We start from the raw sequence: 13,708 nt of genomic DNA on the forward strand, positions 1-13,708 counted from the left end.
TTGTTGAATATCTTCCTATATTTTAAAAATCTCAGGCGGAAAGGTCCAAAGTGCCTGAGATGTTTATTAGTTCGTCTTAAGAGGGAACACCTACATGCGGTTGCTCAGTTCAAAATGAAATTAGAGATAATTCTGCTTACAAATCACCGATTTCTATAGGGTTTTCACATAATTTTTCCAAAAAACTAATCTACATGAGAGAAAGTAAATAATTCAAATTTGTGAATAAAAAAAAATTTTGATAACTTTTCGTTTTTCGCAAAAAAATTGATGATAAGTACTTTGTATAAAGCAGTGATAAATTTTTGAAATATTCGTGAAAAATCCCTACCAAAAGTCATTACAAAAGAGGTGAAATTATTATTTCGTGAAAGTCATTGCACACTGCTGACCTCTAATTATTTGCTTCGAAAAAAGAAAGAAGATGAAGTGAATCTACAACTTCGTACACCGTCAAAGTTTAGAAATGTTTTGGAGAGTGTTGAATCGAAAAATTGAATGAAAAATCCCCTGATGAAATCAAATCAATAGATTTCGTTTTTTTTAATTTGTCTATGATATTTTGATTTTTCACGTCACAAACCTAAGTCCCTAAATGTAAACCCAACAAAATCTAAGTCGGTAATGAGCAAAGCCTTTCATATTTTCATTTCTAAAAACAACCACAATCTTTTTTCCTAGTTCGATATGCTATCACACTGCAAACGAGGAAATCGAAGAAGACAACATGAAATTAAATTTTCATTAGGGTTATGTATAAAATGGATAGTGAATCCAGAACATTCTATTATATTGTTATTTTTTGGGTGCTTCTAGTGCTTCTCGGTTCTATATTGCAAAGATGCTGTGCTTATCGAGAACTTCAGAACGTTTATACCAGCTATCTTTATGGCGATACTGGACCACCTATCGATTACTGTGAGTTTAGTACTAATTCATTCTAGTTTTTTTTTATATCCCATTAGTTTATCAATTTTTACGTCATCATAATTATTCGGTATCTATTGGCGTATTAAAAGTTTTATTGATGAAAACGAATAACACCGCTCTAGCTTGAAAATGACATTCTTCAATCGTCATCGGGCTTTATTTTTCATAACGCGCATTTATACATAGGCGTACAACATTGCTTTCGCCGTTTTTTTCCAAAATTCGAGGTTTTATAGTAAAAAACTGGTTATACATTATGATTCAAAGTATTGTCACTAATTTCTCCCATATTTCGGGCAGCGTATGAATCCCGCGTCATCTTTGGAAGCGATCCACGAATCGATCCAATTCTTTACTTCTTCATAAGACCAGAAGTGATGGTCAGTCCGGCCGTGCGCCATTGATCGAAACAAGTGATAGTTCGAGGGAGCAACGTCAGGAGAATACGGTGGCTGGGGTAGGACTTCCCATTTCAACGTTTCCAAGTATGTCTTGACCACTTTCACAACATGGGGTCGAGCATTGTCATGCTGTAAAATCAATTTATCAAGTGTCTCTCATCGTATTGCGGTCGTTTGTCTTTCAATCCTAGGTTCTACTGCATTAATTGGGTTCGATAACGATCGCCTGTGATTGTTTCAGTCAGTTTTAACAACTCATAATACACTACTCCGAGCTGGTCCCACCAAATACTGAGCATGACCTTGAAATCGTGAATATTCGGTTTGGCCGTCGACGTAAAAGCAAGGCCGGGATATCCCCATGATTTTCTGCGCTTGGGATTATTGTAATGAACCCATTTTTTGTTTCTACTCACAATACGATGCAGAAATCCCTTTCGCCTTTGCCTCGCAAGCAGCTGTTCACAAGCAAACAAACGCCGTTCAACATATCTCGGCTTCAACTCGTACGGCACCCAATTCCCTTGTTTCTGAATCATTCCCATGACTTTCAGGCGTTTTGAAATGGCTTGTTACGTCACTCCCAATGATCCTGCCAATTCTTGTTGCGCTTGTCACGAGTTTTGATTAAGTAATACCCACAATTCTGCATCTTCGAAAACCACTCTCGGCACATTCTTTCAGTAATAGTGGCCTCACCATAGGTATTTGAGAGCATTTGATGAGCCTCAGACGCAGATTTCTTCATATTGAAGCAGAAAATTAAAACCTCCCGCATATGACGAGAATTTGGCTCGTAATCTGACATGTTTAATCGAGAATAACTTTATGATGCAGAGACAAATCGACTAATATTTTGAATTGGCGTTTTATTTACAAATACCTAAGCTATTGTATGACATCTACGATTTATTTATTTCGAATATCACTTACCGCTGCAGCCATCTATTGCAAAACGGCGAAAGCAAAAGTTGTACACCTAATAATAATTGAAATTATTATTTATTATACCTTCGTTGTAATCCCAGATTTTTTTTTTGGCTGATTTTTTTTGAACCATAGCATTAACGTTGAGGCCACTCCATTTTGCATCGTGCCCTCAAATTCATTTGCGTTAAAACTTGAAAAGTATAAAAACACTTACAAAATAATATACCTACCTATTGTTGGGTCCTACTTATTATTGTTGCAAAATACACATCAATATGATGTATATTGCCAATGATCTTATATACTGATAATACATAATTGAGCCCTTGAGCAGTCGTGTAGAGCCGAGTGTTGTTTCATCCTGCTCGAAGGACCAAAAATGTTGTTTCTTGTTCGAAGGACTATAAAATGTTGGTTATCCTACTTGTAGAACTAATGTAGGACAATGGACCCACACATTCGCTCCAATTTTCACCTCAATATCTTCAAAACTATGATTTGTAGCATATGCACAAAAAAGCGATGCACACATATGCCAAATTTACTTGAATCTAACGCTTATCAACAAGATGATGCAACACCGTATGTGGTCAATGCCTCAACAATTTTCAAGAGAAATAGTTAGTGATATTGGAATCTCCAGAATTTTTTACTGACCTCCAAGAAATTGTGAGTTCCCAGAAAGCTATGTGATCACTTTCGGGATAAGAAGAGTTTTGGCATCCAAATTTAAAATTTACGATTGCAAAATGCACCTGAAACTATTCTGAACAACTTTGGTTTCTTGTCTGTCTGTGTGTGGGTAAATCGTTGCAACTGTCTTAACTTCTACAATTCTGATCCTTATTTATTGTAATTTGGTGCGGGTATCCTGTTTGCGCTGTATATGTTCCCATACGAAAGTTACATACTATAGAGGGTTGATTTTAGGGGTGAATGGATGAGGAAGTATAGTGTCACACCCATTATTGGCAGAGAATTTTATGGGGGAAATAACCAGAAATTGAGGTCATCGAGTTTGCTTCTGTTAAAAAAAAAAGTAGATATGAACATTTCACTGCTGTGTTATTCGAAAAATGATTGTCATAAGTTAAGCTTCGAAAAGCAATTATTCCGTGTAATATTTATATTCCCCATTTCATTTAATTTCAAATACATATCGACCTCATTACCTACATCTATATAAATTAACAACTTACCACCCGTTTTTATTTTGTAGTTGACCAAGGAAATGAAACAGGAAGTGTAAGATGTTCGGAAATTTTAATCACTCGAATAGAAGGAGGACCTTCAGTGAAAACAAATGAGTTTGACAAGCCTCCCAGCTATGATGAAGGTGAGCAAGAGTTATGCAGAAGTATTTATGTGTCTTGTGGAACTTGTATCTTGTAAGCGTAAGAAAAGGTTGAAACTGACATGTCTATTAGTTTTGAAAAATACTTCAAATTTTTATTTGAATATTTTATATTGCTTCTTTTGAGCGCACGTACAGGCTTACTGAATCATTTTCTGGATGACCGAAGAAGAATTCGTGATATGAATCTTTTCTGATAACTTTCGGGAAAGATATCCAAAAACTTGAAGTTGACTTCATTAATTGGCCAACTCTATTCGATGGATTCCAAGTTGAAACCATCGGAAATATTGTTTTCCTAATAAATAGAAAAATACCAATTCGATAGAATTAAAACTTAGTTGTTAGCTGTAAAATGATCTATCGAAGTCTTGTGCACATTTTTGCTGCAATATAATTTATTTAGTCTTCTGATCACTAATCTGAAGTAAAAACTTCCTGGTAAATAAGTTAAAAAATAACAGAAAAAGTTTCTAAACAATTCAGTCCATTATGTGGTCCATTGTTTCATCAAATCAGAAAATTGATTGTTTTTCCCATGTAGGAGATATACAGTCATAAAGTTATACAACAAATTCAACCATAGCTACTTCTTATCAATATTAATGTCGTATCTGCTACCGATTTTGAAAAAAATTCAAACAGTCCTCTCGTAACCCGCAGCAAAATCCAAATTATTATGAACATCCAGTAAGTGCGCTGTAATGAATAAATTAATTGAAATTTTTTGCAATTATTTACCAAATATATACTAGATAAACCGGTATGAATAAAACAAGAAAGTAGGACTATAAGAAAGATCCTGTAACTCAAAAACAAAGCGTTTGCGGGCCAATATTTAAAAACTTTTTTTCTTTAAGTTATTCAAGGAATCTCTCATTTTCCTTTGAACACTCTAAATAGATGCACAAAATTTCAATGAAGTCTGAATGATAGATTTCAGAATATCGAAATTTCACAAAGAGTATTATTTCCAATGATAAGATCTTCTCGATATTTGCAATGAACCTTCGTTTACTATTCTGAAAACTGATTTCTGAATGTTTAATAGATCTGATGGTATTTAGTCATTATTAAGAAAGTAATATAATAGTAAGAAACTGGGATATTTGGACTATGAACCTACACCAAAAATTTCAAATCTCTAGCATTTTACGTTTGAGATTTGTTGTTTATAAGACGGTCATCGTACGAACAGAATCGATTCTAACAACGATTTCATCAGAAGTGACCCTGAGATCATTCTTGGCCGAAACATTGAAAATCACAGATAAAAATTATTGGGCGCTGTTACAGCGAAAATTTCTCCTTTTTGCCAAATTTTATGAATTATTTGTTAAAAACTATGCTATGCATTTTCAAAAAGATTTATGGAACACCTTGTGTAACAGGTCAATGGAAAAGTCCCTGATATACCATAGTAAAACACATTTGTTTGGTAAAATTCGATTTTATTATTCAACATAGTTGCCTTCGAGGGCGATACAGCGATTATACCTGTCCAATCGACAATCATCTGAATGGATTGCACACGATGAACCGAATTCAAAGCGAGAAAAAACACAATAGTCAGCTGGCAAGGTTATGGCATCAGTATTCTGGGATGCGCAAGGTATAATATTCATTGATTACTTCTAAAAGGGCCAGACCAACAACAGCGATTATTATAGCGTTATTGGATCGTTTAAAGGGTGAAATCTTTAAAAAACGGCCCCATTTAAAAAAAAGGTGCTGTTTCATCAAGACAATGTGCCGTGTCACAAATCAATGAAAACAATGGCAAAATTGCATGAATTGGGCTTCGAATCGCTTCTGCATCCATCGTATTCACCAGATCTGGCCCCCAGCAACTTTTTCCTGTTCTCAGATTTCAAAAGAATGCTTGCTGGAAAGAAATTTAGCGTCAATGAAGAAGTAATCGCCGAAACTGAGGCCTATTTGCGAAAAACAAATCGTACTACAAAAATGGTTTCGAGAAGTTAGAAAATCGTTATATATCGCCCTCGAAGGCAACTATGTTGAATAATAAAATCGAATTTTGACAAAAAAATGTGTTTTACTATGGTATACCGGGGACACTTCAATTGGCCTGTTATACTAAGCAGTATACAGTAAAATTGCGATGCATTCCTCTGTAACGTGATATGTAATAATGTAATCAATGTGATGAAACAGATTATCAATTTTATCAGGATAATACCTTTATTCTCCTATTTAAGTTATGTTTGTATGATTTATGATGAGAAAATCTTGGCGCACTCTTTAAGCAAACAAGTATTATTTCGCCATTGTTTTTCGATGATATTGACTTGTGTATATTGTTTGCAGATCTTCCCACATACAATCAAGCAATCGAGATGGAGAAAAAAATTAAAATTCATAGAAGTAAGGAGAAAACTACATCGAAAGGTGTTGTGTGAATCATCTGAGGAATATTTTCAATTATTTGGATTCTGTTAATTTAATTGCCGCATGGTAATTATTCATTATGATTGATAAAACAGCGAATTCAAGGTTTCAATGTTGATTTGTGGTGTATAGGTATATTACAAATGATCAAGTAAGGACAGCTTCACAATAAATAATTTTCGATATTTGTGCTTTATTCAGAATGATAAACCTATATGAGCGTTCGCTCTATCATTTCGAAAAATGTCGGTGATTTTCGAATTTTGAACAGTGAGTCGAACGATAAGGTTCGACTCACTGACAGGGCCGGCGCGAGCAATTTTGGCGCCTGAAGCAAAGAATTTTTGGCGCCCCTGCTGAAAAAGTAACAATAACAACATGACCTCCTTCATGAAACAAGCTTTTTTTAAGGTTTTCTGATTGAATAAAACAGCTACTTACGCTGTAGGTATCTTGATTTATTCCTGGATTTCTTCGACGCCGATGAACAATGCATAAGTAATATATCTGATATTCTCATTCACAAGACACAGCGTACGATCGATGAAGGTTACCTATCACAATACAAGATACAAAGGGCGGTAGGGCATGCAAAGCTTCGAAAACTAAGTGGGATTAAAAACAAGTGAAAACATTTAGTATTCAACAGTAACTAGTTTCGAATGCAAAATCGTAGAAATTTTCCATATGTTGAACTTCCACATAATTCGAAAGAGAAGATAGTGTAGTTTTTCGTCTTTGTGAAATACATTTCATCCCTCTTTCAATTAAGGTAATAGGCAATGCTGTTTATATTGGTTGGGTTGCCATGTGTTATTTATTGCAAAGGCGGCTTAGTAAATACGGTTTGGAGATTTTTATTTCAGGGAATGTTGATAAACGCAGCGGAGTGGACCAACCTCATATTGTGTTCAAGAATCAAGACTACATTTTTTAAGAAATATGAAAAGGTGACAACAAACTGGGCTAAATTGCCGCCCCTCGAATAGAGGCACCTGAAACAGTCGCTTCACTGTTTCACCCCTAACACCGGCCCTGCTCATTGATGACGAATCGAACACATTTGACAAGTCAAATGCGGTTCTGTCCGTTCGTTCGGTCGTCCGATAACTCTCTAACGGCGAGACAAAAAATTTCAAATTTTCAAGGTAGACTCTGATCTTCGTTAATGGGCATAATCTGAGTAAGGGTTCTGTAAATATGACCGTTCGAAATTTTATTTTCCTATAAATTTGAAAACTGTGAAGTAGATCGTTGTGAAAATTTTGTTCTGGATGTAAAAGGGCAATTTCAAAGATGATCGCTTTATCAAAACCATAGAGAAAACAAGAAGAATAAAAAATATTCACTCAATATTTCCGTGACCATAAAACCGACGAAGTTGAGATTTTGGGGATTCTGAATAGACAGGTACTCTGTGTACAATTTCCGGACGATCTCATAATCAAAATTATAGAAAATTCAAGAATTTCCATATGTTCAACGTCCTTCCGAACACCCTGTATACATATTTTTTGGGCGATGATATAAAAAATAATTTCAAAACCCGTGCAAAGTTTCATAAATCACAAAAATTCGAGAAGAATATTGGAAAAGATATACCCAACAGATCGTAGAGATTGAGATTTTGCGTGCTGTAGTTCTGTGGTCTCCAAGAACGCAATTGGCTCATGAATCAACAAGGGCTCGAAAGCTCCTGACTTGAAGACAGTTCTTTCCTCATTTTGGATAACTATTCAATTCAAACACAATTCTCACAATTAGTATTGATCAAGTGAGTGCATCAAAAAGAAATTGTTCAAGGATGAAAAGCTATTACATATAAACATATACATGCATGAATTCATAGTTTTTAAGAGAAAAATCTGAAGAAAAATTAAAAAAAAATTATGTCCTATATTTTATTGTGCCTGCTTAAGGCTTTTTTATATGACTGAAAATAATCTGTGAGATAAAAAGTTAGTGAAAAATTTGCATTGTTTTTTTTTATAGGAAAAGCTGTATCTTAAAAATCATAAATTTACTGATCTATGTGTACATATATTTTTCTTTTTAGTGATTATTCCAAAATTCTTGTTGGGGTACTGACTTAATAGTTCTATAACTATGTATATTAAAAAAAAATAACTATTTGTTGAGTCATTTTTCAATAACTCATTCATAAACTCATATTTCGATCATGCAATTTCCAAAAAGCAATTAAGTCCACATCAACATTAAAAACTGATTTTGATAGTCATTCAAGTGGAATAAATTGCATTCAATAGCTGACACATCGACTCGATGTCTCGATAGATCAAATTTAATAATTTGTATATATTTTCGGCATTGAAAGCAAAGTTGAAAAGTTGTCTCAATTCATGGCCTGTACTTACCTATTGTGAAAGTAGAGCTAATATCATGCTTTATCCATATAAGTAATGTTGATCGAAGTTGGCCGAATTATTATTTTCATGAGGCTAGTTATCACCCATTCTATTGAAATGAAGCTGAGGAATGTTTAGAATTTTTCAGTTTTGTTATTTGGTTATTTATTATCTTTCTTGTTGTTTTAATATTTTGTTGTCATTACATAATTAATAATTAAGTACCTACTTTTTGTTCATATCCACCCTTAAAATATTCTAAACCAAGATATTGTAGTAGGCAATGCAAGAAGCATTTAAGGAAATGAAGAGTATCAGAAAAATTTGAACACTTTATTCGGCATCCTAGGTTTGAATCATCTACCATAGTGTTCATAATAAGATTTTTTTCATATAACTTGATATACAGAATGAGTCTTTGACTTGTAGATACATATATTCCACTGAAGTCAGAAGAATCCTCGAAAGAATCACTTTTTCTTTATTTTTTTTCTGATTATATATTTTTTTCTTTCAGTTAGTATAGTGGGCATTCTGGAGTTGACCGGACTTTGATGGAATTTTAGGTTCGGAAAAGATTCATCACATCAATAAAAAACTATATTCCGAAAATCATTTCCTTCACTTACATTCCATTTGCGAGATATAATTAAAAGTTAATTTTTTTGTATGGATTTTCAACAGCCTGTATCTTTTCAACCGAGCCGAATCGGAAAAATTGGTAAAGGATAAAAGTGTTTCCTTTGACCTCATCAGGAATCTTTGGTTGAAATATATGTACAAGTCCAAGACTCACCCTGTATATAGTGAGATAAGCGACTACAATTCCAACAGTTCTTTATTTCCGTATGTAGATATAGGTAAGTATGAAAAATAATGAGTTACATTGAAAAGGATATCAATTTTGTTGGCAATTACCTGAATATAGATTCTATCTACCTTGTTTTGTTTTCGTATTTTCACTAAGTATTGTTTCAGATACGAACAAATTTATCTTTTCAAAAAAATTGCTTCACTGAGTCTTATCAAGCAGATAAAGCCATTGTACTGTAATTGGTGACGTGAAATTTACTCAGATAAAAAAAGTTTTACACTTTTGTTGCACTATTTTCAATGAAGAGTAAGAACTGATGAATGTCGACAGTTTTTGTTAGTTCATTGTTTATTCATTAACGTTTTTCCGAGCTCATTTCATTTTATCATTTATTTCAATCTTCTTATCTTAATAATGAGTAAAATGTGTAGAAATACTGGTGTGACTACTCACCCTTGAAAAAGTTTATGTTTAAATTCTGATTACGACTTTTGTAGTGGGCCGCCTTGTTGAATTTAAAGGATTTTATCCAAACTTGCTTTTATTTCCAGATCCTTTCCTATGGCGCTTACCTCAAATTCCGATGTTGCGTCCCCTTGAATGAAGAATGTTAATTCAATGTCGTTTCCATAGATATATTTGTAATTCATTTTATTACACCATCTATACGGAAGGAAAAGGAAGTTGACACCATAGTACTAAGCATATACATAATCTGTGGACAATCTGATACTAATGGCCAGTTGAACCATTTGGTGCAACTGGCCATAGGTAAACATAAGGATTTGCTATTTGAATTCGAAATATTATGGATTTTCCAACATTTTGTTAATATTCTTCTTTCAATATGGGGTAATTTTCCTTCGATATTTCTTGAATTTTGCATGGTTCTTATTGGGCGACCAATAAATTTCGCACGAGGTTTCAAATTTTCATTCTACAGGTGTTGTTCAATTGGAGGTACAAAGGAAAATGGAAAATTCTTTGAATAATTTTAAGGAAAGAAGTCCTATAAACAAACGCTTTGTTTTCGAGATTTGTAGTGCTACTTTTCTGTGATGAATACATATATAGTATATCCAAAGTCACTCGGAGGAAAATGAATATTACAATTATACAAGGTTTGTCCGAGTTTCCAGAAATTCCTATGGGCCCAGTGAATTTATTGCCTAACAATACTTTTAGATAAACCCCGGTATTTTGCAGATCGCGGTATCCACTTCAAAGGGACATCTATGGCCAAGAGTTTTTATGAAATAGTTCAATAAACTATACCAGTTTATCGAATATTTATTGATCTTGCCACAGATTGGGTGAATAAACCCACAAAAAACTTATAACTAATTTATATATCAAAGCTTACTAATTGGATCTTTATAATAATTTGAATTTTTCTGAGGATTACTAGAGATTTGCTTGAATTTTTTTTTCTCTAAATTGGTAGCTGACACGACAAAATTATAGGAAACAAAAAAGTGTAGTAGCTACTGGACCAAAGTCTCTTCTCAAATTTTTCTAAATCAACAGTTTTCACCATAAAAAAAGTTCTAGAGGAAAGAAGTGGCTACTATTACAGAAGAAATATCAACCTGTAGATTTGCTTTCAAAATTAGAATAAAACATTATGAAAACAAATTTAAGTCGAATATCTTGTGAAAGAAAGGAGCTATGAGAAAAGGGTTGTTAATGAAAACAACCTGTATCTCAAAAACAAAGTATTTGAGGGCATATATTTATATATATTAGCACTTTTTTTCTTAAAATGAGAAAAAATTTGAAAAAAAATCAAATTTTAACACGCTGTATCTCTAGAACTAAGCATTTGAGAGGCTATATTTATGGGATCTTAAAATTAATCGAGGAATTTATTATTTTCATTTGTAGCTTTAATTTATGAACACCCTGTACAAGGTAGTCCAGATTTTAGTTCTATAGCTTTGGCGTTAGATGGAACAACTTTTTCATGAAAAAAATATATCCTTACAAGCTTCGTTTTTGAAGTTTGAAAAAAAATCAATTTTCTATATATAACTCTAGTATTATCATTCAATCGATTCAATGTTTCAATTTTAAGGTATTGTTGTCTAATTAGTTCCATATTAGGTAAGTGTCTTCTGCCAAAATGGTTCAGTGCGTAGATATAGGAATAATTACTATCGAAAATTTTCACCACTGTCTTTTTTTCGAGAAAATTATTCCATTTCTGAAATTAACAGTTTTCTACTAAAAAAAAGAGATATCTTGATTTTTTTTAAAAGAATGTATCTACTTTTTTCGAGAAAGAGTACAAAGCAAACACTATCTACAAAAATAAATTGTGGTTCCTCATTCAGCAAATTTAAATCGTTAAATATTAAATTATTATTATTATTATTAAACAAAATTACAGAGTTGAGGTGGCTCACATTTTGTATAATTTTTTTTACTGATAGGAGTCTGATGAAGTTATAATAGCGTTCTAATGAAATACGCCGAAAACGGTACTTTCTATGAATATAAATTCAAGAAACTTTTTTTCAGTAAAATCCTGCTGATTTCAGAAATGAAATAATTTTCTCCAAGAAAAAAACAATGGCCTAGATTTTCAATAGGAAAAGGATCAACGCATCCCTGAATCTACGCCACTAGATAATTTTGGCAGGAGATTATTACCTAATTCGGAACATATTATCTAAACTTCAATACCTAAAAATTAATACAATGAATGTAATATATAATACTAAAGTTTAGTTGAAAAACGTTTTTCTCCCAAACTTTAACACCCTGTTATCGCAAGTGGAGAATGTTAGGATATACCTTTATATGAACTTTTTTCCATGAAAAAGGTTATTCTATCCGACACCAAAGTAATTCAACTAAAATCTGGACCACCCTATATATCCACATTTTACCTCGATTTTAACCTGTAGTTTCGAAATCAACAGACAAGAGACATTTTTGAACGGCTATATTTACGAAACCCCTAGTCCGATTTCACCCATCAACAAATTTAGCCGGGTCATTTGAATCCTGAACCTACTCGTAAAATTTCAAGTTTTTAGATACTTTCATTCGAAAATTAGAGACATCGTCATGTAATGATAGAGCGATCAGTTCAAGGAACGACCTCTCAAAAATAATGAACCTAAACCACATCATTCTCATTTACGATGCATCATTTCCTTCTCGCAAGATACCAATCAACGCCTCAACCCTGCAATCCTCTAAAACGAGGAACCAAAGGCGTAGATCTTTTTTTTTTCTTGGAGGGCTACTCAAAAAAAATTTTTTTTCAACTACAACTTTTCACTCATAATTTTTTTATTGCCAATTCGATTGTTCTTACCTTATACTGGGATTTCCTAAAATAGAGTTACGAAGACAAATGAGAGATTTCTTGGATAATTTGAAGAATAAAAAAGTCCCTTGAATATGAGCCTGCAAACGCTTTGTTTTCGAGATACAGGCTGTTTCTTGTATAGTCGTACTTTTTAGTGATGCTTTTATCAGTTTACTAAACTGGATGTTTATAATAATTTTTGATTCTTCTGAGGATTAAATACTACAGAGCTATTCGATTTTTTTTTCTTGAAATCGATAGCAGATACGTCAAAACTACAACAAACCAAAAACTGTATTACCAGACCAGAGTTTCTTTTAACATTTTTTTAAACAACCAGTGGTTCACCGAAAATTAGTTCTGGAGGAAAGAATCGAGTACCCTTCCAGAAAAAATATGACCCTGTAGATTTGCATACAAAATTGGCATATCATAGATGAGAACTTAAAATAGGAATATCTATGCCAATTCAAGTTGAATATCTTGTGAAGGGAAGGTGCTATGAGAAAAAAACTTAAACTTTAACACCGGTTTTGCGGTATCTCAAGAACAAAGCGTTTGCGAACTCATGGGAAACAAGGAAAAAATACAGTTGAAGAAAAATATTGGCTTGATGAAGAGTTTCCGGGGTATGCACAAGGAAAATCAACCATCATTGGTAGGTATGCTAAGTTCAAACATGGTGAAATGAGCACCGAAAACGGCGAACGCAGTGAACGCCCAAAAGAGGCTGTCACCGACGAAAAAATTAAAAAGGTTCACAAAATAATTTTGAATGACCGTAATGTGAAGTCGATCGAGATAGCAGACATTGTGAAGATATCATCTGAACGTGTACATCATATCATTCACAAATATTTGTACATGAGAAAGCTGTCTCCAAAACGGGTGCCACGCGAGCTCACAATCGATAAAAAGCAACAACGTGTTAATGATTCTGAGCAGTGTTTGAAGTTGTTTAAGTGGAATAAACCTGAATTTTTGCGTCAATATGTAACGATGTATGAAACTTGGCTCCATCTTTTCATTCCGGAGTCCAATCGACAGTCAGCTTAGTGGATTGCACACAATGAACCGTATCCAAAGCGAGGAAAACACAATAGTCAGCTGGCAAGGTTATAGCATCAGTATTTTGGGATTAGCAAGGTATAATATTCATTGATTACCTCCAAAAGGGCCAGACCA

General features: G+C 33.5%; 1 protein-coding gene and 1 long non-coding RNA gene across 3 annotated transcripts in view; one reads left to right on the forward strand and one right to left on the reverse strand.

The window, feature by feature from the left end:
- Window positions 1-734: 734 nt before the first annotated feature.
- On the forward strand, window positions 735-6,209 carry LOC123682119. The gene is made up of 3 exons (XM_045620533.1): window positions 735-918; window positions 3,481-3,597; window positions 5,944-6,209. Exons 1-3 carry the CDS (start codon window positions 753-755, stop codon window positions 6,033-6,035), a joined length of 375 nt encoding a protein of 124 aa, XP_045476489.1. The 5' UTR covers window positions 735-752; the 3' UTR covers window positions 6,036-6,209.
- A 2,022-nt stretch (window positions 6,210-8,231) lies between these two features.
- The window catches only part of LOC123670987, a 44,076-nt gene continuing 38,599 nt past the window's right edge, over window positions 8,232-13,708 (reverse strand). For both annotated transcript variants that reach the window (XR_006746031.1, XR_006746030.1), the window contains exons 3-4: window positions 9,658-9,799; window positions 8,232-8,513 (exon numbers count right to left, since the gene is read on the reverse strand). This is a non-coding gene — a long non-coding RNA (uncharacterized LOC123670987). The remainder of the gene's footprint in view (window positions 8,514-9,657; window positions 9,800-13,708) is intronic.

This window comes from Harmonia axyridis, chromosome 1, assembly GCF_914767665.1.
Source record: "Harmonia axyridis chromosome 1, icHarAxyr1.1, whole genome shotgun sequence".
NCBI lineage: Eukaryota > Metazoa > Arthropoda > Insecta > Coleoptera > Coccinellidae > Harmonia > Harmonia axyridis.

Coding starts and splice junctions, on each gene's coding strand:
- LOC123682119 (XM_045620533.1), top strand. CDS start 753: ATGTATAAAATGGATAGTGAATCCAGAACATTCTATTATATTGTTATT. Junction 919..3,480: donor TGGACCACCTATCGATTACT/GTGAGTTTAGTA, acceptor TTTATTTTGTAG/TTGACCAAGGAAATGAAACA. Junction 3,598..5,943: donor GCCTCCCAGCTATGATGAAG/GTGAGCAAGAGT, acceptor TATTGTTTGCAG/ATCTTCCCACATACAATCAA.